The 23,698-nt window shown below is 48.3% G+C and overlaps 1 protein-coding gene across 1 annotated transcript in view; it reads left to right on the top strand.

The window, feature by feature from the left end:
- The window catches only part of LOC119406743 (agrin), a 439,130-nt gene that overhangs the window by 311,238 nt on the left and 104,194 nt on the right, over positions 1–23,698 (top strand). Inside the window, exon 9 of the mRNA XM_049420197.1 lies at positions 4,464–4,575. Within this exon, the coding sequence (XP_049276154.1) occupies positions 4,464–4,575 (112 nt within the window). The remainder of the gene's footprint in view (positions 1–4,463; positions 4,576–23,698) is intronic.

Below are 23,698 nucleotides of genomic sequence, written 5' to 3'. Positions count from 1 at the left end.
ATAGATGGTATACCTAAAACAGATCGTCAAGTCATTTCGGTGCTGCGTTCCCTCATGGGAGCCATCCGAGCGATATTAGTGGACATGGGAACAACATCAGCTCGAAGCGCACTTAAAGTGCTGGACGCCTTAAGCCCAGTGCTTGAATCTCTCGAATAGAAAGATGGCTACCCATACCTCATCCTTCCGTCAAGAAGTCAAATCAGCGTCCATCATCCAATGGAACGCCAGAGGGCTTAAATCACGCCTTTCAGATTTTCGTCAGTTTGTGTATAGTAATGTGTTTCCACTGATCGTCATTTGTGAGCCCAATTTGTCGAAGCCAACCAGATTGTCAGGATACGAAGCTGTCATGTCTTCAACAAACGGTGCATGCAGCAAAATCATCGTTTTTGTTCGTCGTGAACTCACCTATGTGGTGCAACCAATTGCGCCTCACGATGACAATCAATATGTATGCATCACCGTTAAAAAGAACAAACTCCTGTTTACTCTCATAGGCGTGTATATATCGCCTTCAAGCAATTTCGATTCACGAAGATTAGCGGATATCTTGAGTGTTTGTCCTGCTCCATGGGTTATCATAGATTTCAATGCGCACCACCCTGCATGGGGAAGTCCAAGGACAAATGCAAGAGGACGAAGATTAGCAAGCGCCGCCTACCACTATGGCCTTACTCTCCTGAATGATGGTTGCCCCACTTTTCTTCGAGGCGTGACATACGGCAGCTCCCTCGACCTTGCTTTTGTCTCTAACTCTCTCGCCAGATGTGTCAAGTGGTTTCCAGATGTTGAGACACACGGGAGTGATCACATTCCCATCTACCTTAGCATCAAAGGCTTGTCAAGATCTGGTCTACGGAAGACCATTCGAGCGACTCAATGGACCACCTTCAAATCTGACATGGAAGATGCTTGCAGCGAGGGCCTACAATCTGGGTTACAGCAAACAATTAAGAGTACAATGCAAAAGGCCACTCGCACGTTGACAATCTCTTCCACGCGAAACGATCTCGACATAGAGTTGGAACGACTTCGAGCACTGCGGCGCCGGGCGGAGCGTCGATATCGGCGCACGAAATCAATTCACGACCTTAGGGCAGCCAGGAGGATGCAAAACAAGATTCAGCGTCGCATGGATAAATTAGCGTCGGAACGTTGGACAAGGTTTTGCCAGACGCTAGACCCCCGCAAGCCACTTTCCCACATTTGGAAAACTGTGCAAGGTCTGCGTTGCCTTCCGGAGCAACGTTTTCCATTCAAAGCGCTCGCACTCTTTGAAGGGCGGCAAGACATCGATGTCGCAGAAGATTTTTGTGCGCGGATCACCAACCAAACGACTCGTCCAGATTCTCCAGCCCGAGGTGACGTCCCCCATTCCCGTGACTGCCGCATGGACCTCCCTTTCACAATGGAGGAGCTCGAGGCGGCACTAGCTCTCTGCAGGCGTTCTAGCACTTCGGGTCCAGATGGTATACCATATCGAGCCTTGTGCAACCTGGGAGGAGCCGCAAGGAGAGAATTGCTGAGCCTCTACAACTCCTCATGGCAGGATGGCAATGTTCCCGACGACTGGAAAGTAAGCCGCTTGGTGCCTCTCTTGAAGCAGGGCAAATCGCCCCTCGAACTCGCCTCATACCGCCCAATTGCACTAGCCAGTTGCGTAGGAAAGATGATGGAAAGAATGATCCTTGGCCGCCTTGAGTGGTATCTTGAACACTACAAGATTTACCCGAATTCCATGGCTGGTTTCCGACGTGACCGCTCTTCCATCGACAATGTAGTTGATCTCGTTTCGTATGTTCAGCACGAAAAGTCCCGTAAGCGACTATCTGCAGCTTTGTTCTTAGATGTGAAAGGTGCATACGATAACGTATTACATGAGGCCATTCTCGATGCACTTGCGGCGGTTGGCCTCGGTGGTCGAATTTTTTCGTGGATTGCAAGTTACCTGGCTGCAAGGTCATTCTTTCTGTTAACAGACGATGGCCCAACTACACGACGCTATACCTCCAGGGGCGTTCCTCAAGGCGGAGTTCTCAGCCCGACGCTATTTAACCTCGCACTTATTGGGCTTGCTGACTACTTGCCAACTACCATCAAGGTTTCAATATACGCAGACGACATCTGTGTCTGGACTTCGGCAGTCACATGTCCTCAGATACGTGCGCGGCTTCAAATAGCAGCAACTTTGACAGCTAGCTACTTGTGTAAACAAGGTCTCAGCATATCACCAGAAAAATGCGCACTAGTGGCATTCACTCGGAAACTAATGAAACCTTATGTCATCTCAATCAACGGGCGGCCCATTCCTTATGCCAGAACTCACAGGTTTCTTGGCGTAATCATCGACAGGGACCTATGTTGAAGCCCGCACGTGGCCTACCTGAAGCAGCGCCTGACAGCGATTTCCCAGTTATTCAAGTTCTTGGCAGGAAAGACGTGGGGGATGTCAGTAGACGCAATGCTGGAACTCTACAGAGCGCTCTTTCTCGGTTTTCTTAGATATAGCCTGCCCGTGCTGAGTAATACTTGTAAGAACAATATTCGTGTTCTGCAGGCAGTACAAGCTCAAGCACTCAGGGCGTGCCTTGGTTTGCCCAGATGTACGTCAATAGAGGCAACTATTGCGATTGCTCGTGACCATCCAATGCAAACTCACATTACGGTGGAAGTCCTGAGAACGCACGTCAGACATTTTGCACGTGCTCCCTGTCATCACCTTGCGACACTGCCTTCAGAGAGGCGCCAAGCATCATTTTCTAAAACTATCGTCAAGTACAACGACAAACTTCCCTCGGGCTTCACCACTGCATCTAAACCACCGATGCCCCCTTGGTGTTTTATTCGACCGACAGTTCAACTCAGTGTACGAGGGATCCGGAAAAAATCTGAGCTGTCGTCACCTGTGTTGAAACAACTGTCTCTGCTTCTTTTGTACGAGAAGTATGCGGACAGTGTACATATATATACAGATGGTTCCACAAACATCCAGTGTTCGTCCGGTGCGGTGGTTGTCCCAGCAAGAGCTATTACCATCAGCTTTAGGACCGACCACTCCACGACGTCGACAGCTGCGGAACTAGCTGCTCTGCGCGCTGCACTTTGTTTGGTTAATCGGGAACCACCTCAAAATTGGTCTATCTTCAGCGACTCAAAGGCAGCCCTACAATCTGTGCTATCTGCTCTGCATCGCGGGCCATACGAACAGCTCGTATTTGAAATTCGAAGTCTTCTCCACACTTCATATGAGAAAGGGCACCACGTGACGTTTCAATGGCTGCCAAGTCACTGCGGCGTCATAGGGAACGAACAGGCCGATAATGCCGCTCGGACAGCTCATGAAAGCACACAGGAAGATACCATCCCACTTTCAAGGTCTGACGCTGCCAGCAGTCTTCGAGGTCTTGCACAGGAGATCACGCTCGCTCTACGGTGCCCACCAAGCAGCCAAACCAACCGGACTAATCGTCAACGCCACCTGTCCTCTTTGATGCATATCTGTATGCCAACTGCACTCCGCCGAAGAGAGGCCACACTGCTTTATCGTTTGTGGCTAGGGGTGGCATTTACGAAATCCTATTCCTTTCGAATTGGAATGGCCGACAACGCTCTCTGCGATGCCTGTCGTTGCGAGGAGACGCTACACCACGTCCTGTGCGACTGTCCGGTATATAATGCTCACAGACAGTCATTGGCGTCCGTTCTAGCGCGCCTTGACAGTAGACAAATGTCTGTTCAAACAATACTTGCATGTTGTCAACAGAAGACATCACAACTGAAGGCGACGAAGGCACTGCTGAGGTTTTTGAGAGCGACGAACTTGGCCAAGCGCCTGTGACAGAAATGTCGCGTACCACGCAAAAGTGACCAACTACCACGCAAGAGTGAGCGACTGTTTCTATGTGTGCTATGCTACCACGCAAGAGTGACCGACTGATTCTATGTGTGCTGAGTCATGTGCTATCTTTCTATCTTTCTCTCTCTCTCTCTTTCCTCTCCATCTTTAAATCTCCCCCACCCTGTCCCCATGTGTAGGGTAGCAAACCGGTTGTACTATACTGGTTAACCTCCCTGCCTTTCCTTTTCTACTATTTCTTCTCTCTTCTGACGGAATAACTTGCAGCAATTACCGCTCCTCGTGTGTGCTCTCTAGCGGTATTTTATGCTCATTTAAAACATTTGTGCTTCCTCCGCTCAGGCCTCGGTTTTCGAGCGCTCCAATGGCAACCCTATTTTCCTATGGCGTTAACTGGGAGTAACATTCAGAGAGTGTATACGGTAGCAGCCTCACAGAAAGCCTCATCAAAAGTTCGTTTTTTGCGCAGGCTCCTTTATTCAGGCGCCCATAATCGGCCTTTCCCTGAAAGGGTTCCCCATTCTAGCACATGAAGTACGCGCTCCAATTTTATCTTACTTGGAAGGAATATCGAAAAGCATCTAACACTCTTGGTGCGCTGCAGGTCTCCCAATGAGGTCACTCTGAACCAATGGCACGTGGTGCGTGTGACGCGAACCCGTCGAGAAGGATCCTTACAACTTGATGATGGACCCACGGTGCACGGAGAATCGAGTGTAAGTAGCTGCCATGTCTTCCAAAACAATGTTGTTCTAATTAAGACGCTCTTGGTGAGCGTAATGTGTTAAAATGAGTTTTTATAGTTTAGCATTCGCGAAGTTCTAGTGGTGCCAGTCTTTTTTTACGGCCATTGTTAGCTACCACTGCGTAGCTGTTCTGATCTGTATAGTAAGTTCATAACGGCGCCACAATTGCATGGCCTGTCGCATTACAGTCCATTTCATGTTGGCATTCACGGGCTTAGGATCACCGCTGGATTTTGGTACCTCAAAAGTACTCGGTAGCGTTGCTTCTCGGGTACCTTCCTCGGGATGCGCTGGCCCTTCGCCTCGAGTACTTGCTGCGTTATCACTGCGGTGCAATATTTTCGACTAAATGGTGCACGAGACGGGCGATTTAATATCGCAATTAGGAAAAGGTATAAAACGGCTAATATTAGTACAACTTTTGGGTAAGTGAACTGGTTCATCGCTTTAGAAGGAAAAAAAGAACAGTATCGCGAATGAGAATGGAATACTTGACGGGCACTAACTTCCGGCCGTGGTTTATTGAGGAACTGGGCCGTATAATAGATCAATACACATGCATTATTAATTCGGATTATTGTTGAGCGTTGAATAGTAATGATACACGGCACTGAGTCTACAACAATTTGTTGTAGGCTGCAGATTTTTCTCATACAAATCTCATTTCTAAGTTAAGTTGAATGCGTGTCGCTTGGCCCCCGATCGTGTGTGGCACTGAACCGTGACATGTGTGCAAGCGCAACACGTATAACTGTGACATTACATGTGTTATGGCCCAACCCCTAATTTCCGCAAGTAGGGAAATCCTGAAATTGTCACCTTGACCGACCACAATTTTTTTTTAAATTGGTCCAACAACAAGTTTTCAGGTTAGGTCACCCCCAAGTTTGCAAACTCCCCCGAATATCAAGTTGATCCACGCACAATACAGGCTTCCTCATATAGTTTCTTCGAACCCTGTGTATTCCTAAGGGCGTCACGCTTTTTTGCCTTGCCAACACAGTTTTTGCTACGATTATACTCGCCAAGGAACTTCCGCATGAGAACTGTCAGTAACGCAAAAAAACGTGTGGCGCTTTGTATTCCAAATAGGAGCATATGGTACGGAAAATGCATGGAATGCTTGCATTTGAGGTAGAAAGAGAATGTTGGAGGGCTCGCTTCTTTTTTTGACGCAGCCTTAATGAACACTAGCAGATAATGAAGCCCAGGAAAATAAAGAGGCGTTAATTCTACTGTTTAAAGTGTTGTAACAATTGTGATACCGCTCGGTATCACAATTGTTAGATGGGCTTCGGTAAAGCCTCGACTTCAATTGTGATATAGATGTGAAAAAGTAAAGTAGACGAAAAGACAACTTGCCGCTGGCAGGGACCGAACCTGCGACCTTCGGATTGCGTTCCCGATGTGCTTAGCAACAAATAGTATTCCACACTCGCCTTCATGGCTAAGAGCGGCGCTAACACTCCCGGGGTTGCATGCGCATAAATAGCCGATAAGTGGACGAGGGGACGACCGCCGCTGTAGCGCAGTTAGTAAGAGCGTCGGGCGCGTAACCCGAAGGTCGCAGGTTCGGTCCCGGCCAGCGGCAAGTTATCTTTTCGTCCACTTTACTTTCTGCACATCTATATCACAATTGTTACACTTCGCTTTAAACAGCACAGTTAACGTCCACTTTACTTTCCATGGCTTGATTCTCTGCTGGTTTTCGTTATTGTATTTGAGCTAGGCAACATTACGTTCATTTAAAATGTTTGTAGGGTGGTCAGAATTAGGGGTTTGACCATCTGAAAGTCTTTGGTTCGTGCCAACTTGAAAAATTTGGACTCTCGAAAATATGAAATTTGGGGGTGGGCGATAGGAAATGCCATCGTTATTGTTTTTATTGATTTATTTATTACGTACTGCTGACCTCTTTACCAGGCCTTCAGCAGGAATGGGCATACAGAGCTCCTTGCTGCAAAAGCAACATAAATAGCATCACACATACAAAGACACATGCCTAATAATTGCAAAAAACTGTAGAGTAAACACATCAACAGAAACACAAAAGTATGGAACATATTGAGAACAATTTAAGAAAAACAAAACAGGAACATTACAACAAATAGCATAATTTTACCCACTGAAACATATTGAACAGAAAGCGAGACGTTGCTTATCTCTGAAAAATGCATGGCTATACAGTCAGTAATAGCACAATTTCTTAATGGTTGTTTAGTGCATTTAGAAATAAATCAACTGTTGTACAATCTACAACGTCGGCTCTTAGGCTGTTCCACAGACGGGTAGTCCCCGGAAAAAAGAATCCTTGAATGCGGTTTACGCAATCTAGAACTTTCTTTGAATGACATGAGCGCACATCACAATCAGCCGTCTGCTTAATATGCATTGCTTTCCTCATTCCAGTTTTGCCATGAAAAGTGAGGCAAAAAAAAAAACCGCTCCGTTGTTCTTCTTGCAGTTTTTCGAGCTCGCCTTTAGTAAAAGAAGTGAAGGTGATGTACGCCAGCTATAACAGTTCAACACAATTTGAACAGATTTTCTTTGGACCATTTATAGTTTTTTTTTCAATATTGGACATCGTAAACGGATCCCACACAGCAGGTGCGTACTCTAATGTTGGTCGAATAAATGTTTTGTATGCGAGAAGTTTGATCTGCAGTGTGGCATTTACGAGCATGCTTCGCAGGTAACCAAGCTTTTTCATTGCCCTTCTTTCAATATATTGAACATGTTCATTCCATTTTAAGTCTAATGTGAGTGTTGACACGGGGTCGTGACGTCGATGAAGGCAGCAGTCGGCGTGCCCAAGGAGAAACTCTTTATTTGGTCGAGCTTGTGGCCGCTAAACTGAAAGTCCAACTACAGCAATATACACTACACTGTACACTGATAGCGGCGAACAGAGCGTCGGCCGTCTAAAAACTGCTCATGGCTGGGACGCGCCGTCTTTTATACATCACGCATCGGACATTCCAGCCTTATCACTGGTGGTTGCTCAAGCTCTGGAATAATCTTGACTATTCGCGTCATGTGCGCAATCTTGACAAAATGATCTACTACAATCTGGAATGTTCCCATTCTGGCGCGGCCCGCTCAAGACAGTGGTCACACGTGCAACGGACCAGTTACAAAAACATAGTAAAAGAACAAAAACATAGCAAAAGAACAAACACATAGCAAAAGAAGTGCCCGTAGCAATATTAGTCCTCAGTATTTGTGTTTAGTGACCTCCGATAAAGCATGACCCATCAATGTGATAGCTAAACAAAAGCGGCTGTTTCTTACCCGTAACTCTCACTGCCACTGTTTTTTCTGATTATTGAATATCTGACATATTGTGCACCACGTTTGAAGCGCCGCTAATGCGGTGTTTAAAGTTTCTTGATGAATATAACTATGAATTTCTTGATATATTATGCAATCGTCCGCGAAAAGCTTTGTTTTTACGGGTACGTTTAGCACAATATCATTGATAAATAACGGGAAAAGCAACGGCCCCAAACGTGATCCTTGAGGTACACGTGATTTCACGGGGGCGGAGGTGGAGCTTACACCATTAGTTGTAACACACTGGCTTCCCATTGAAAGATAAGCTTCTATCAACGCAAATGATTTGTCATTTTTCAGCATTGATTTGAGTTTAAGCAGTAATTTGTGGTGACTCACAGGATCGAAAGTTTTTTCGAAATCCAGTATATAACATCTACTTGAACATTTATATCGATCGCTACTGCCAGGTCATGGAACGTCTCGACAAGTTTGAAAGAGATACGATGATATGATAAGTATGAGGAACCAACAAGCCCGCGTCACCACCCTAGTCTCGATAAGCTGGCTTACCGTAGAATATTAGGTTATTACTTTCGACAAGGACTGTCACATGTTTGAATATTGTATGTTCTAGAATTCGACACTAGAACATAGCAAGCAGATAGGCCTAAACGAGGATACAAGCGAGTGTTCGTCAGTTTTCTACACTGGCGCGATCTTGGCGTGTTTCTACTCTTTGGGAAGCTCAACGCGTGAAAGAGAGGATTTAAAGATCAAGTTTTGGTATTTGGCACTCCATTCAGCATACCTTATAACATATGCGTTAGGTATGGAGTCGCTTCCTGAGGACTTTTTTCGGATCGAGATTTAGCAGAAGCGATAACACACCTTCTTCAGTGATAAAGACATCGTCGATGGACGGTATGACGTCATAGCTAGTGAAATTAGTGGCAACGTCATTATCACGCGTGTATACTGAACAGAAATAATCATTCATTGCTTCTGCTATTTCCCTCTAATCGGTTATAAAATCGCCGTTACTTGACACGCTTGACACGGCACTAAGCATGACACGCGACTTTTTTTGGGCGAAAGGTACTGCCAACACTTATTTGGTGACGTCAAGAGAAATCTTGTCAAAACCTCACTTTGATATTTTTCTTTCGCGTTTTTCAAATTGAATGACATTGAAGTGAATCTTTATTTTCATGTTTGGTACAACATGAAGGATGGTGGGAGTAAAAGCTGCACTAAAATAGCTTGACTAGCACCCGCTACCGAAAAATAAATGAGTCAAAAGCAGTGGCACACAAATAACATAACAAAAGCATGATATACAGAAATATGGTAAAGTTAATCAACATAATTACATAACCTTCGTACGCTCTGTGACTTCAGCGCGGAGATCGCGCGGAAAGCACAAGACATACAAGCCCCCCCTCCACCCTCCCCCCTCGCCCGCCCCCCTCCTTTCCTTGAAGTAAGCGCACGAAGGCGACCACGCCTTCTAGGGCAAAGAGAATCGGCGTTCGCAGGAGCGGGGCGACGACCTTTAAAGCCCAGCGCCCAGCGCGCACATCGCGCCATCTCGCTGGTGAGTAAGAAAGCACGCTGAAGTTAAAATGGTGTATATAAAGAGCAGACAGCGGAAGGGCAAGGTTCTCTCTGAGCAAATATTAGAAGAAGCGAGCGAGCTGGCCGACGATTTTTGAATGCGCCCATTGCGCTCCTCGCGCCATCTCGCTGGTAATGAAGAAACTCTTATAAGCGCCTGCCGTCTCTGAGTCCGTCTGGCGGTAAAGGGTCTGTATATAACGCTCGCCGTTAGTTACCTGGAGGACCTGCGTTTCGTGGCGTAGTGGTTAGCGCCACGCGCTGTGGAGCGATAGGTCCCTGGTTCGATTTCGCACTTCGGAAGTATTTTTCTTTGGGGCTTATATATATATATATATATATATATATATATATATATATATATATATATATATATAGATATATATATATATATACATACTTACACATATACGGTACATGACGGCGGCGACGGGGACGGACACAACCAGCCGAGAGTGGCAATATAATTGCTATCACAATAAAAGTAATCAACGATTCTGATGTTTCAAGCCAATTTCGACAAATCTTCCCTTGTCTTCACAAGAACGGCAGGAAAACCATCCTTGCGTCTTATAAGAATTTTACCGTTCGCACACCACACAAAATGGACGTCATTCTCTCGCGCCCATTCTTTTGCCTCCCAAAGTAGAGTTCACGTTTCAGTGTGTGACGCATCTCTGATATACTACCTATTCCAGACAATGACGTCGTTTTATTTGCTGCTTTCTTGCCTTTTTAAGCTTCCGCCCCAGGCGTACGATTTCTTTTGTCATCCAGGGGTAGACCGGTTTATTACTTTCAGTTTGTGAGAAACAAAGTTAATACAGTTTGTTACTAGATCCTTGAAAAGCACCACAATCGGTCAACAGAGCACTCATTTTCTTTAGAAAGCGTTAGGAAATATTAATAAAAATGGTCGGAAGTGTCTATAATGTCCACGTCACTAGCACGCGAAAACACGGCTACAACGGTGGTCTTTTTATCGGGATTTTTAGCCAAGCATAGTTGGAACCATAAGGACAAACTTTTGTGGTCAGAAATGCCGTCGTAAATTTCTACTGTCGGACTGCGGCGGCATATACCTCTACTAACATAATAATGATATCTGAGGTTTCACGTTTCAAAACCACGATATGATTATGAGAGACGCCGTATTTGAGGGCTGCGGAAATTTCCACCACCTGGGGTTCTCTAACGTGCACCTAAATCTAAGTACACGAGCCTCAAACATTTTCGCCTACATCGAAAATGCAGCCGCCGCGGACCTCTACTAACAAGAAACAGGTCCAAAACCGTGCTAGAATTGTTTTGAATGCGAGTTTTTACCATCTGCGTCAAATCGTGGAACAGCAGAACATCAAGGAAAGGTACAGATGCTGTGGAGAAGACATGTGGAAATCTCTTTGACCTATTTACCATTGGAAAAAATCGCCACTGATTAGGACGTTGCAACTATTAGTTTTATACTTACACAGAAATTCGTGTAATTGTTCCACAAACTCATCACCACAATTGAGCGGACGGCAAAAGCTCCCAATATGTAGCTCATCTGAAAACACTTGGGCAATAACACATTAGATTTCTTTATTACCGGGTATTCGCATCACACATAACAATTCCCCGGAGTCTCTGTCCTTACTGTATATTTTGTGATCTGGTGGCGTTACTTCTAATCACCAATGTCTCGGTGCAACCACGACTGTGTAATTATTAAATGCGAAGCATTTCTTAGCGAACCTCAGGCACTTTGGCCGTTTCTATCTATCTATCTATCTATCTATCTATCTATCTATCTATCTATCTATCTATCTATCTATCTATCTATCTATCTATCTATCTATCTATCTATCTATCTATCTATCTATCTGTCTGTCTGTCTGTCTGCCTGTCTGTCTGTCTGTCTGTCTGTCTGCCTGCCTGTCTATCTATCTATCTATCTATCTATCTATCTATCTATATATCTATCTATCTATCTATCTATCTATCTATCTATCTATCTATCTATCTATCTATCTATCTATCTATCTATCTATCTATCTATCTATCTATCTATCTATCTATCTATCTATCTATCTATCTAGCCGCCTACGATTGGGCGCTCTCCTGGTCGTCTCCATAACTTGTAGTATACCAAAAATGGCACAGCAGGGGCTGAATGTATGACCAACAAGAATCACTAGTCATGACATTATTAACGCAAAATACCTGTCGCGTACGTCATGAAACTCGTTCTCTCAGTCACGTGTGGCACATACCCGCATACCGGAGTTCATGTTATGCGGGTATGTGCCACAGGCGATACATAGTCTCAACCAACACACTAACGGCGAACACACACATTCACCCGCAAGGACGCAAGGATTGATAATAATAATAATTGTTGGAGTTTTATATCCGAAAACCACGATATGATTATGAAAGCCGCCATTCGGAAGGGCTGCGGAAATTTTGACCATCTGGTATTCTTTAACGTGCACCGAGGCCGCACAATACACGGGCGTCTACCATTTTTGCTCCATCTAAATGCGACCGCCGCGGCCGGTATGGAACTTTCGGGTCAGCAGCCGATCACCGTAACCGCTACACCACCGCGGCGGACGCAAGGAAAGTGATGGAGCGGAAGACAGAACACCCCTGGAAGACGCTCAACTACCACCCACTCGTCCACGTGGTCCGCAACGTTCACCACGTGGATTACAAAAAAAAAAAAAACCGGAGTCAATGCATTCCTCTCATCATTACCGGTGACTTCAACATTGACTTATCAAGACCCAACAACGCCTGGTCCTTATGCCGCGTGAAAGACGGCTTGGTGTGGACAGGGCATCAAAGGACCTGGCTGCCACCTCCAGGACAGGAGGCATTATAGATCATTTCGTCGTAAGAGGCATCCAGCATTTCTACCAGCTGTACTATAACTCGCACTTCACCACACTTACACCCCTCGTAGCCGCGATCATGAACGAATCCGATAACAAGTCCGGTCCAGCTGCTGGTGCTCACTGATCACAGTGAGGACCTTGTTCAAGAACTGGCAAGGACCCTTTCTACACATACACACAGGTTCGTGAAACGTGCGCGCGTTCTCCGTCATAACGGACAAGTATAATCACAACAACTCTAACGCAACTGTAACAACTGCACCTGTGACTGTGACGTACGCGCAGTGCACCTGCGCGCGCCACTCGGCTGCGTACAATATATCCAGGGAAACATTCCTGAAAGAAGGTTACTTGCAAAATAAAGCCCGCCCTGTGCATCTGCGTTCCTCCTTTGTCCGGTTCGGATTCGCGCTATCCAGTATTGAAGAATATAAGTGCTACATATGAGCCTCCCGCGTTTGGTGTTGGTAACACCCATGTTGCTGTTGCCATCGTTACGGAACTGTACACCACTGGTTATATAATATATATGCGGCTATTCAACATATGAGTGTGTATGTATGCCACTTCCACATTTCTTTAGTGTCATTCCGTAACGTTTCGCTCAATGTGAAAAATTACGCCAGAGTCACCATCCCGCGCATGCTTCGCACAACATCGATTCCCACGGTGCGTGGGATCTTCCGAATTTTCAGCATATTCGGCTTTTGCGCCATTACAACGCAGTCAACAACCTTGTTAACCAAGCTGCGGGCATTTATATAAAGACAGCAAAACTGTTTAGTTTCCATGTCACTGTTTAACACGCAGCCTGCTACTTCGTCGACTGGTAGGAACCCTTCATGTGGAGACTGTCCCATTCGTGCATTTCGTTATAAATTCGTATGTCGCATGATAGTTTCACCTTTTCTCCCGCTCTCCTGTTATCAGAGGCATTATTCCATAAGTTCTTTCGGATTCGCCTCGTAGCTGCCGAGAAATCCTCAGACACCGAAATGCCCGTTCCTTTCAGTTTGGGACAGTTCTTCAGCGCGTTTCTTTTCTCCCTGTCATCGATTAACTTTACGATAACATGTCTAGATTTGTCGGTTTATTGCGCCCAACCCTTGTAGCTTTCGACAGAATTCACTTCTACACCAAGCTTAGTTTTGAACAAGTCTTCCACTACTGCCATCTCCAGCGATTCTTGTGCTTCACCCGATTCCTCAGGAATACCAAAAACCAAAAGATTGTTTCTTCTGCCTTCTCAATTCGCCAGTCTTTTCTCTAGTCTCCAGTTTTTTCGACACTGGTGACTTTGGTACTCAGTTCCTTGAGGGCTGATGCTGATGTTTCTACCTTCTTAAGCTTCGACGCTATAGCATCAAATCTTTTATGTATAGTCTTTTGGCTTTCAAGTAGCTCTTTTAACAATTGCTCGGCAGACGGACCGGTGTTGGATTCAATATCACCGCAAGGTTTCAATAGAGACAACAGTGTATTCAGCGCGTACGGGTAACCCATGCACGTCAGCTGGATAAAGCAGGGATCACTAGTTTTGGCAGAGTAGTGCTTGTCACTAACTTGCATAAGGTAAAGCAACGGGTTGGTCATAGCTGTGACAGGCGGCCAGCCGATAGTGAACATTAATTATATCTGATTAAGAAGCGGCTCTGCTTTTGCAAGAATAGTGGCTGTGCTTGTTTTTGCGGTTAAATTAAGCGGCTTTGAAAAGTTCGTACGCATCCAGGATTTTAAAAATTTGGGGCAGCTACGCACTAGTGATGCGAAGACTGAGGAATCCTGCTTTCACTTTCCCACCCCTTGCTATATTAAACTATACAAGGCTTTACTCTCTCCCCTCCTCTATAGCAAAGGATATGGCCGTTAGTAAGTACCGTGTATGCTTCGCGGCTCTACAAACTCCGCGAAGGCAAATAATATCCCAGTTAACATTTTCTAACTCCTCAAGTAACTACTGGCCTAACTTCGCTTGATAAGGTGCTAAACATTTCTAGGTTCGGTTTTCAGTAGCGGCCTGTCCGAGACAAGTTATTATAGTAGTGCTTTGCAAGGGTCGGGTGTTCGGCAGCCGCTGGAATGTGGGTGTCAGTCGACAGATTCCCATCTGTAGTCCGCACCAGCGAGGCCATATCTTTTCCTGGTGAGGGTGTAACACAACGAGTATATACCAGCCAGGCACCTGGAGGCGTCTGTTGCAGACTTCCGCGCTTTATTGGTGAAAGTGAAAAAATGGGGGGCCCAGATCCGTGAGCTCATTACGCCATTAAGTTCGGACTAGAAATGTGCCCGAGCGCTTTGGATGAGCTTCCTCCCCCAGCTGTATCCGTGCTTTCTTTAGCTTTTATTTTCAGTTTTGACCTCAAAATGTCTGCGATGCCAACGTTTTGATGGTTTTGAATGGTAGGACTCTTATTCTCGCGTTACATATATACCGACGAAGTTTGCGCTCCTGTTTCGCAAACTTATCGGCCGTCCCCGCGTGGCAGTCGCGTCGGGCGTCCGGCTCGAGCAATTTGGGACATAGTAACGAACTGAAACGAGCTATTCGTAACGGTTACCGTGCTTCGTAGGATTTTGGGATAGTCAATATAACTCGAGTAGAAGGAATATTACAGAGGTCATCTGTTTGATGGCCAACAATACATACTAGTAGTTACCGCTAGGCGAATGACCTATGAGAGAAATCAAAAGAGAACACACTTCTTTGCAGACCTGACGGACAAAGAAAGACGAAACATGGAGAGCCTAGTTTGAAGGGGCAAATGATACATTCCAGCGCTCACCGCTTGGCGGCATGCTCGGACGTGGCTCGAGCATCGTAGATTTTAGTGAAACCTTCTCATGCTGCCTCGTACACGACTATGTTACTAAATAACCCATTCCTTGCTCACTGAATTAGTAGTTTCCCTACCAACGGTCGCTAATACGTTATCTTTTAACACTTCTCTTTCATCTGAAGCTCAGGTATCGTGCGGCGCTTCCTAGGTACCTTATTTTTCTGCTATGTATTACCGACCTCCTAAGCTTAATTTCCACTAAAATTCGTTTTTAAGCCGACGTCTTCGTTTTGTATAACGTAATCAATCCACCTGATGATCATCATACGCTCAACAGTTCATTCTTAAACTTTTACAGGTGGTGTCGAGATTGGAAGATGAACACCAACTTTCAAAGGATAGCTGTCATGTGTTGCAGAAAACCCCATCAACATTTAAATATTCGTTTATGAATTACGTAGTGTTTTGCAGTACAAGCACCTCAGCCTCCTTTCACCACAAGTTTGGCTTTGTCTAATCACATCGACATAACTTGTAACAAAGCCCTCAAAAAGCTTGGATATGTTAACCGTTCATTACGTTCACCTCCAAATCTAACAAAATTGCTAACAAGTAAAACTCTCACGCGACCAGTCTCTCAGTAAGGTGCCACTGTGTTGTATCCTTATGAATTCGGTGATATTGTCACGCCCGCATCTTGTTTTATTTTAATGTATTCGTGTTTGACCAGCAAGGACGGTTAGCAACGCTCGACGCTGACCACGCCGCAGTGCTCGGGAAACTTCGCGATTGCAGTAGATCACTTTGTTAAGATTACGCGCAGGACGCGAATAGCCTAGAATATTACAGAGCTTGCGCGACCACCAGTGATAAGACTGGAAAGTTCTATGGGTGATGTATAAAAGACGGCACGTCCCATCCATGGGCAGCTTTTTCTACGGCCGACGCTCTGTTCGCCGCTATCAGTGTACAGTGTGTATCGCTGTAGCTTGACTTTCTTTCCCGGCCACAAGTTCGGCCCAATAAAGAGTTTCTTCTTGCACTCGCCGACTGCTCCCTTCGTCGACGTCACGACACCGCGACATTTGACGGAGGTGCTGCTTCCTTGATGTTCCGGACACCTACGAAAAGCCGGGAACCAAGCCCACAGCGTGAAGATGATGTCGAAGACCTCGTGCAACAGCGAGCTAGCCGCAGGATACACGGCTTGCAACACGAATACGGTCTCCTACCCGAGGCGCGAGAAACCACGGCGACGAACCCGAGGGTGACGATGACCACGGCTATGTCACCCGCGACAGTAGTGATGTAGCAACCCAGGGATCCACCGACTTTCCGTGGATCGTCGATTGAAGACCCGGAAAGCTCGCTGGAGACGTACGACCGAGTCGCCAGCTTCAACAACTGGGACTCCGATGAAGAACTGCGTCACGTCTACTAATTCAATCTAGAAGACACCGCGAGGACGTAGTTTGAGAATTGAGAATCCACGCTACAAACATGGGATCTCTTTCGGACGACGTTCCGAAGCACGTTCACAAGCGTTGTCCGCAAGGAAAAGGCCGCAGCCATGCTGGAGAGCCGTGCGCAGCTGCCCAATGAAAACATTGCTACTACACGGAAGAGATGAATCGCCTCATTTGACACGCCGACCCAAGTATGCCCGAAGAGAAGAAAGTCAGGTTCCTATGCGGGGTGTCAAACATGAACTCTTCGCGGAATTTATAAGGAACCCACCGAAGACGGTCGCTGAATTTGCTGCGGAGGCTTCGACAATCGAGAAAACGCTTGAGATGCAAACACGGTAATACAACCGCAGCTTCTTCGCCACAAGCTACGCCGACGTTCAAGCGCTGGGATCCGCCAACCCGCGTGAGACCATTCGAGAAATCGTGCAAGAGGAGCTGCGAAAAATTCTACCTTCGTCGCAACCTCAAGTAGATTCCATCGCCGACGTCGTGCGACAGGAGATCCAACAGTCACTGGGCGCGCCTCAGCTATCAGAGCCGCAGCCGCAAGCTATGAGCTATGCTGCTGCAGCCCGCCGTCATGCTTCTCCTTCATGCCCACGCGAAGACGCTACACCGCCGCAGTACCGCCGCCAGACGCCGCCACCACCACAGACACTCTACCGTCCACCTGTTGGCCAGCGCTACACCCCGAGAAATACCGACGTCTGGCGTGCCCCCGACCACCGACCACTCTGCTACCATTGAGGCGAAGCTGGTCACACCTACCGCCGCTGCCAGCACCGACAGATGGGACTGCGTGGATTCGCCATCAACGCGCCACGTCCAGAACGAGGTGAACGGCCACGTGGCATCGATGACTATCTGGCAGGAACGCAGTGGACCCCCCGAGGACCTTCCCGATCGCCGTCGCCAGGCCGCTACGCCTCTCCCCTACGCTGACGATACACTGGCCCAACCCGGGGCCGGTCACCTAGCCCGCATCTGGAAAACAAAGGGCAGCAACCGATGGAGGTGCGGCTGCGGTACGATGAACTACCGAAGATCCTCCGCCGCCGACGACAACGCCGCGACGATGCCCTAGGAACACGACGCAAACCGGGCGGAGCCCTCACGACGAAATTTCGCGGCCCGAGGAAAACCTCACGACGCAACGTCGAAAGAGAGGGACAAATCGTCGAAGCCGTGATCCGGCGCCACGACCTAACCGCCACGCAGGACAACAAACTAAGGACCTCGACGTTCTTATCGACGACCACAGCGTCACAACTCTTGTCAACACCGGACCCGACTATTCTGTCATCAGTGGACCGTTCGCCACGAAGCTGAAGAAAGTTAGTACAGCCTGGGAAGGCTCCAAAATCCGGACAGCTGGATGTCACCTAGTAACGCTGGAGGGAATCTGCACAGCGAGGCTCATCATTAACAACCGGATTTATCCCGCCAACTTCGTAGTCCTGCAGCGTTGCTCGAGAGATGTCATCCTCGGTATGGACTTCTTAGGCCTTCATGGTACTGTCATCCACCTGAGATCCAAGTGGATAACACTATCCACGGAAAAAGTACTGCCGCCGCATACTCCGCCAGGAAAGCACGCTTTGAATGTGCTGGACGAACAGGTCACCATTCCCCATCGCTCCAGCGTCATCATTTCCGTGGGCACTCAGAAATCAGCAGACCTTAAAGACGTCGTTGAAGGAGACCAGCACTTGTTGATCAACCGCGAAATTTGCGTCACAAGAGCAGTAGCCGAGCTGCTTGGAAGGAAAGCAACAGTGGTGCTCATGAAGTTCCGCGACGAGTACAAGCACATGAACAAAGACACGACGGTTGCCTACATCGAAGAAATTGTGCAAGCCATCAGTGCTTTCGCCCTTACCGATTCTACCAAATCTACTCCGACGAACCGAGCTCCTCAACCGGCTTTCGACGTCAATCGGAGCCTTCCGAAGCATAAGCAAGAACAGCTCAGAACCCTGCTCCTGCAATACTAGGACTGCTTTTAGTCGTCGCCGAGAATTCAGCAGACCCCAGTCGCAAAAGACCGCATCATAACAGAGGAATGTGCCAGGCCGCTCGCCAGAGTCTGTACAGAGTTGCGACGCGAGAACGCGAGGCCATAAAGAAAGAAGTCGACGAAATGCTACACGACGACATCATCCAGCCTTCGAAGAGTCCGTGGGCGTCACCCGTGGTGTTAATGAAGAAGACAGACGGAACCCTGCGCTTCTGCGTTGATTATCGCCGCCCGAACAAAATCACGAAGAACGACGTCTACCCTCTCCCACGGATAGACGACACCCTGGATCAACTCTACAACGCGAGGTACTTTTCGTCGGTGGACCTCAAGACCGTCTTCTGGCAAATCGAAGTCGACGAGAGAGACCGAGAGAAGACCGTCTTTATAACACCAGACGGCCTCTTCGAGTTCAAGGTCATGCCCTTTGGTCTTTGCTCGGCACCTGCGACTTTTCAACATGTCATGGTTACAGTACTGGCTGGCTTGAAGTGGCAGACTTGCCTCGTGTACTTGGACGACGTCGCTGTGTTTGCCTCAAACTTCGACGAACACCTACGGCGGCTTGAAGCTGTATTCCAAGCAATCAAGAGCTCCGGACTCACCCTAAAGCCAGAAAATTGTCGCTTTACTTACAAGGAGCTCTTGTTCTTAGGACACGTGATAAGCCACTCCGGAGTACGCCCAGACCCGCAGAAGACAGTCGCCATCGCTACATTTCCGCCACTTGCCGACAAGAAGGCCGTGCGTCGATTACAGGAGGTTTGTCAAACAAAACGCCAGGCCTGCGCTGAAACCGCAGCACAGTCACAGCGAAAGCTGGAAGAGCGGCGTTTCTAGAGCCCGTTGTAAGCTCTCTTGGGGCTACAATACAAGTACACTAGAAAGGTGCCCACTACGCCATAAATCACAATTTTCGTGAAAGTGGGAAGCACCTACTAAGCCATTATTCGTCATTCTAAGGAGAAGCGAGGCACCAGCTACACGTCTGTAAGGCATTATGTGCACTTTGTTTACGCGACGACTGATGACGATGTAGAATTATGGCTCAGCCCTTTGTAATGGGTTGGAACTTTTAAACGGCCCACCAGTTATGTAATTTGCATTGGGTGACGCCTGGTCACCATTTCCCTCTCCCGCCATGCTGTATAACATACGTTGACGAGGGAGAGAGACGGGGGGGGGCGAAGAACTTTACTGAGACCCCGAGGAAATGGATCATGCGCTTATGAGCTTCTTTGGCAACCAATACAAGTGCACTTGCGAGGAACCCACTACGCTATAAATCATTGTAATTTTACTGAGACCCCGAGGAAGTGCATCATGCGCTTATGGGCTTCCTTGGCAACCAATACAAGTGCACTTGTGAGGAACCCACTAGGCTATAAATCATTGTAATTTTTGAGAAGTATGGCAGCAGGCACTGTGCCATTTTTCGTCATTCTACGGAGAGCGTTGGTACCTGCTAAACGCATGTAAGGCATTATGCGCACTTTGATGCTGTGCCTGATGACGATGAAGAATTATGGCAGAGCCCTTCGTAATGGGTTAGAAGCATTCAACAACCTACTCGTTGCGCAATTCGCGTTGTGTGACGCCTGGTTACAGAATTCGCGTTGTGCGACGCTTGCTGCCTATTTTACTCTTCTACCACGCTATATTCCATATGCTAATGTGGTTCCTTCCCGACATGAAGCCTGTATAGGACCTTTTTGCAAAGCAGTTTCAAGAATCGGCATGGCTCAGAGGTTGAATACTGGGCTCCCACGCAGAGGGCCCAGGTTCGAACCTCGTTCCATCCTGAAATTTTTTTCTTATTTCGTTTTCTTATTTCGAGCGATACTGGTTACGGACACCGGCGGCGGCGGCGGCGGACAACTACGGCGCCAAAAACGGCCGGTGAAATGATCTCATAACAGCTTTCGCTGTAAAACTTTGCCCGCATCGCCGAGCCACTTACTGACCTTACCAGGACTGACGTCGAGTTCAAGTGGGGAACGCCCCAGGAGGAAGCATTTCAAGAACTGCAGAGGCTCCGTTACTGACACATTTCGACGAATACGCCCAAACAGAAGTACACACCGACGCAGGCAGTGTAGGACTCGGCGCTGTTGTGCAGAGGACTGACGGATTGGAAAGGGTAATCAGCTATGCTAGCCGGTCGCTATCAAAGGCGGAAGCCAACTATTCTACAGCAGAAAAGGAGTGCCTTGCCATAATCTGGGCTACATCAAAGTTTCGCCCTACCTTTACGGCAGGCCCTTCAAAGTTGTGAGCGACCACCACGCCGTGTGTTGGCTAGCTAACTTGAAGGACCCTACAGGTCGTCTCGCACGATGGAGCTTGAGACTTCAAGAATTCGACATTACCGTCGTTTAAAAGTTCGGAAGAAAACACTCTGACGCCAACTGCCTCTCTCGTGCCCCCGTGGACATGCCGCCGCACGATGGTCAGGATGGTGACTACTTCTTGGGAACCGTAAGTGCCGACGACTTACCTGAACAACAGCGATCCGACCCGGAACTCCGAGGCCTTATGGAATACCTCGAGGGCAAGACCTCCGTCGTTCCGAAAGTATTCAAGCGAGCACTGGCGTCGTTTTTCTTACGCAACGGCGTTCTCCAAAAGTAGAACTTCTCACCACTTCGAGTCAAGTACCTTCTCGTGGTGCCTTCAGAATTGCGACCAAAAATCCTCCAGGCCCTGCACGACCACCCGACTGCAGGACACCTCGCTGTTTCCCGAACGCTGGAAAGAATATAGGAAAAGTACTACTGACCGCGCCTTGCCGCTGACGTCACTCGCTACGTAAGGACATGCCAAGACTGTCAGCGACGCAAGACACCGCCAACGAGACCAGCGGGCTTTCTTCAGCCGATCGAGCCACCTCGGCGACCGTTCCAGCAGATCAAGATGGACCTCCTGGGGCCGTTCCCAACGACGACTAGCGGTTATAAGTGGATCGTCGTAGCTACCGACTACCTGACCCGCTACGCCGACACACGGGCCCTGCGCAAAGGCAGTGCCGCCGAGGTAGCCAAGTTCTCCGTTGAGAACGTCGTCCTACGTCATGGCGCCGCAGAGGTCCTCATCACAGACAGAGGTACCGCCTTTACTGCAGACCTAACCCAGGCGATTCTCAGATACAGCCAGACAAGCCAGCGCCGGACCACCGCCTACCACCCACAGACCAATGGCGTCACCGAGAGCCTAAATGACACCATCGCCGACATGCTGGCCATGTACATCGACGTGGAACACAAGACCTGGGATGCCGTCCTTCCGTACGTGACCTTCGCATACAACACGGCCGTGCAAGAAACGACGCAGATGACGCCCTCCAAGTTGGACTACGGAAGAAACCCACCAACGACGCTCGACGCCATGGTCGACTAAGAAAGCCTCGACGTCATTGTTAACCTTCAACGCACCGAAGAGGCCCGACAGCTCGCCCGCCAACGCATCAAGAATCAGCAGATGACCGACAACCGCCGTTAAAATCTTCAACGACGCTTCCTGGAATACCAGCCCGGCTACCGTGTTTGGGTCTGGACGCCTATACGCCGACCTGGGCTCAGTGAAAAACCTTCTTCGGCGATACTTCGTTCCATACAAGGTGCTTCGACGCCTCGGCTCTCTTGACTACGAGGTCATCCCAGACAGCATTGCGAACTCCCAGCGACGCCGCGCACGACCTGAAGTCGTCCATGTCGTGCGCCTTAAGCTGTTTTATTGCGCGTTAGCGAACCTGGGGACTCTACTTTTTCTTTGTTATTGTATTTATTTGTGTTGCTAAGAGGTTTATTGGCTGAGATTCCGTGTGAACAAGCAGCGGTCACCAGCGTTCGGACAAGCGCAGCAACCACGAGCTCACGGCGATGGCGATGCCGCTGAGGCGCAGAGCAATGCCGCTGAGGCCACTCTTCTTCTCTACAATTGCCCTCCACAGAAAAAGGCGCCATCCTGGTGCCTTAGGGTGAGGACACAACGATTGGGTCGTAGTACGGCTTGATGCGAGAGACGTGGACAAGTTCGCGGCCCCGATAGCGTAGATCTGTCGATGGTGGGATGGGGTCCACGAGGTAATTGACGGAGGACGTTTGCTCTACAACGCGGTTTGGTCCGAGATATTTGGCAACGAGTTTTGCGGAGCGGCCGTGTGCGGTAGCGGGTACCCGAAGCCATACCAAAGAGCCAGGGGAAAACGTTGGTGCCGAACGGTCGCCAGGTTGACGGGATTGCTGCTGCCACTGGTACTCGGTAGAAAAGGAGCGGGAAAGCTGGAGGCATTCTTCAGCATGTCGGGCAGCTTCAGACAGAAAGGTACTTTCGGACTGGTCAGGCTTATATGGTAGAATCGTGCCAATTGTATTTGAAGGTTCTCGTCCGTATAGAAGAAAGTACGGAGAAAATCCAGTAGTAGCTTGTGCCGTAGTATTGTAAGCGTAGGTGACGAAAGGGAGAACTTGGCCCCAATTGGAATGATCACAGGCGACGTAGATTGATAGCATATCGCCAAGAATACGGTTGAAGCGCTCTGTCATGCCGTTCGTTTGCGGATGGTACACTGTACTTGTGCGGTGCACGATTCGGCATTCGTCAAGTCGTGCCTTCAAAGCGTCGGCAAGGAAGGCACGGCCTCTATCGCTTAGGAGCTCGCGAGGGGCAGCATGGCGCAAAACGAAATGTCGCAAGAGAAACGTTGCAACGTCGCTGGCTGTGGCAGTCGGCAGTGCGGCTGTTTCGGCATATCGTGTCAGGTGGTCTATCGCAACGGTAATCCAGCGGTTACTTGCTAGAGTTGATGGCAGCGGTCCGTATATGTCAATGCCAACGCGGTCAAAGGGTCGACTAGGACAGGGAAGAGGTTGTGACGGATAGACTTGTACGGCAGGTAACTTTCGTCGTCGGCACTGAGCACACGAGCGAATCAACTTCCGCACGTAGTTATACATGCAGCGCGAATAAAATCGCAGTCGAAGCCTAGCGTATGTCTTGAAGAGGCCTGCATGCGCGCACTGTGGGTCCGCGTGGAAAGCATCGCATATAACAGCA

The sequence above is a fragment of the Rhipicephalus sanguineus genome, chromosome 10 (genome assembly GCF_013339695.2).
Source record: "Rhipicephalus sanguineus isolate Rsan-2018 chromosome 10, BIME_Rsan_1.4, whole genome shotgun sequence".
Taxonomy (NCBI): domain Eukaryota; kingdom Metazoa; phylum Arthropoda; class Arachnida; order Ixodida; family Ixodidae; genus Rhipicephalus; species Rhipicephalus sanguineus.
Note: the sequence above shows the minus strand (reverse complement) of the source record. Positions and strands in the feature narration are given on the sequence as shown.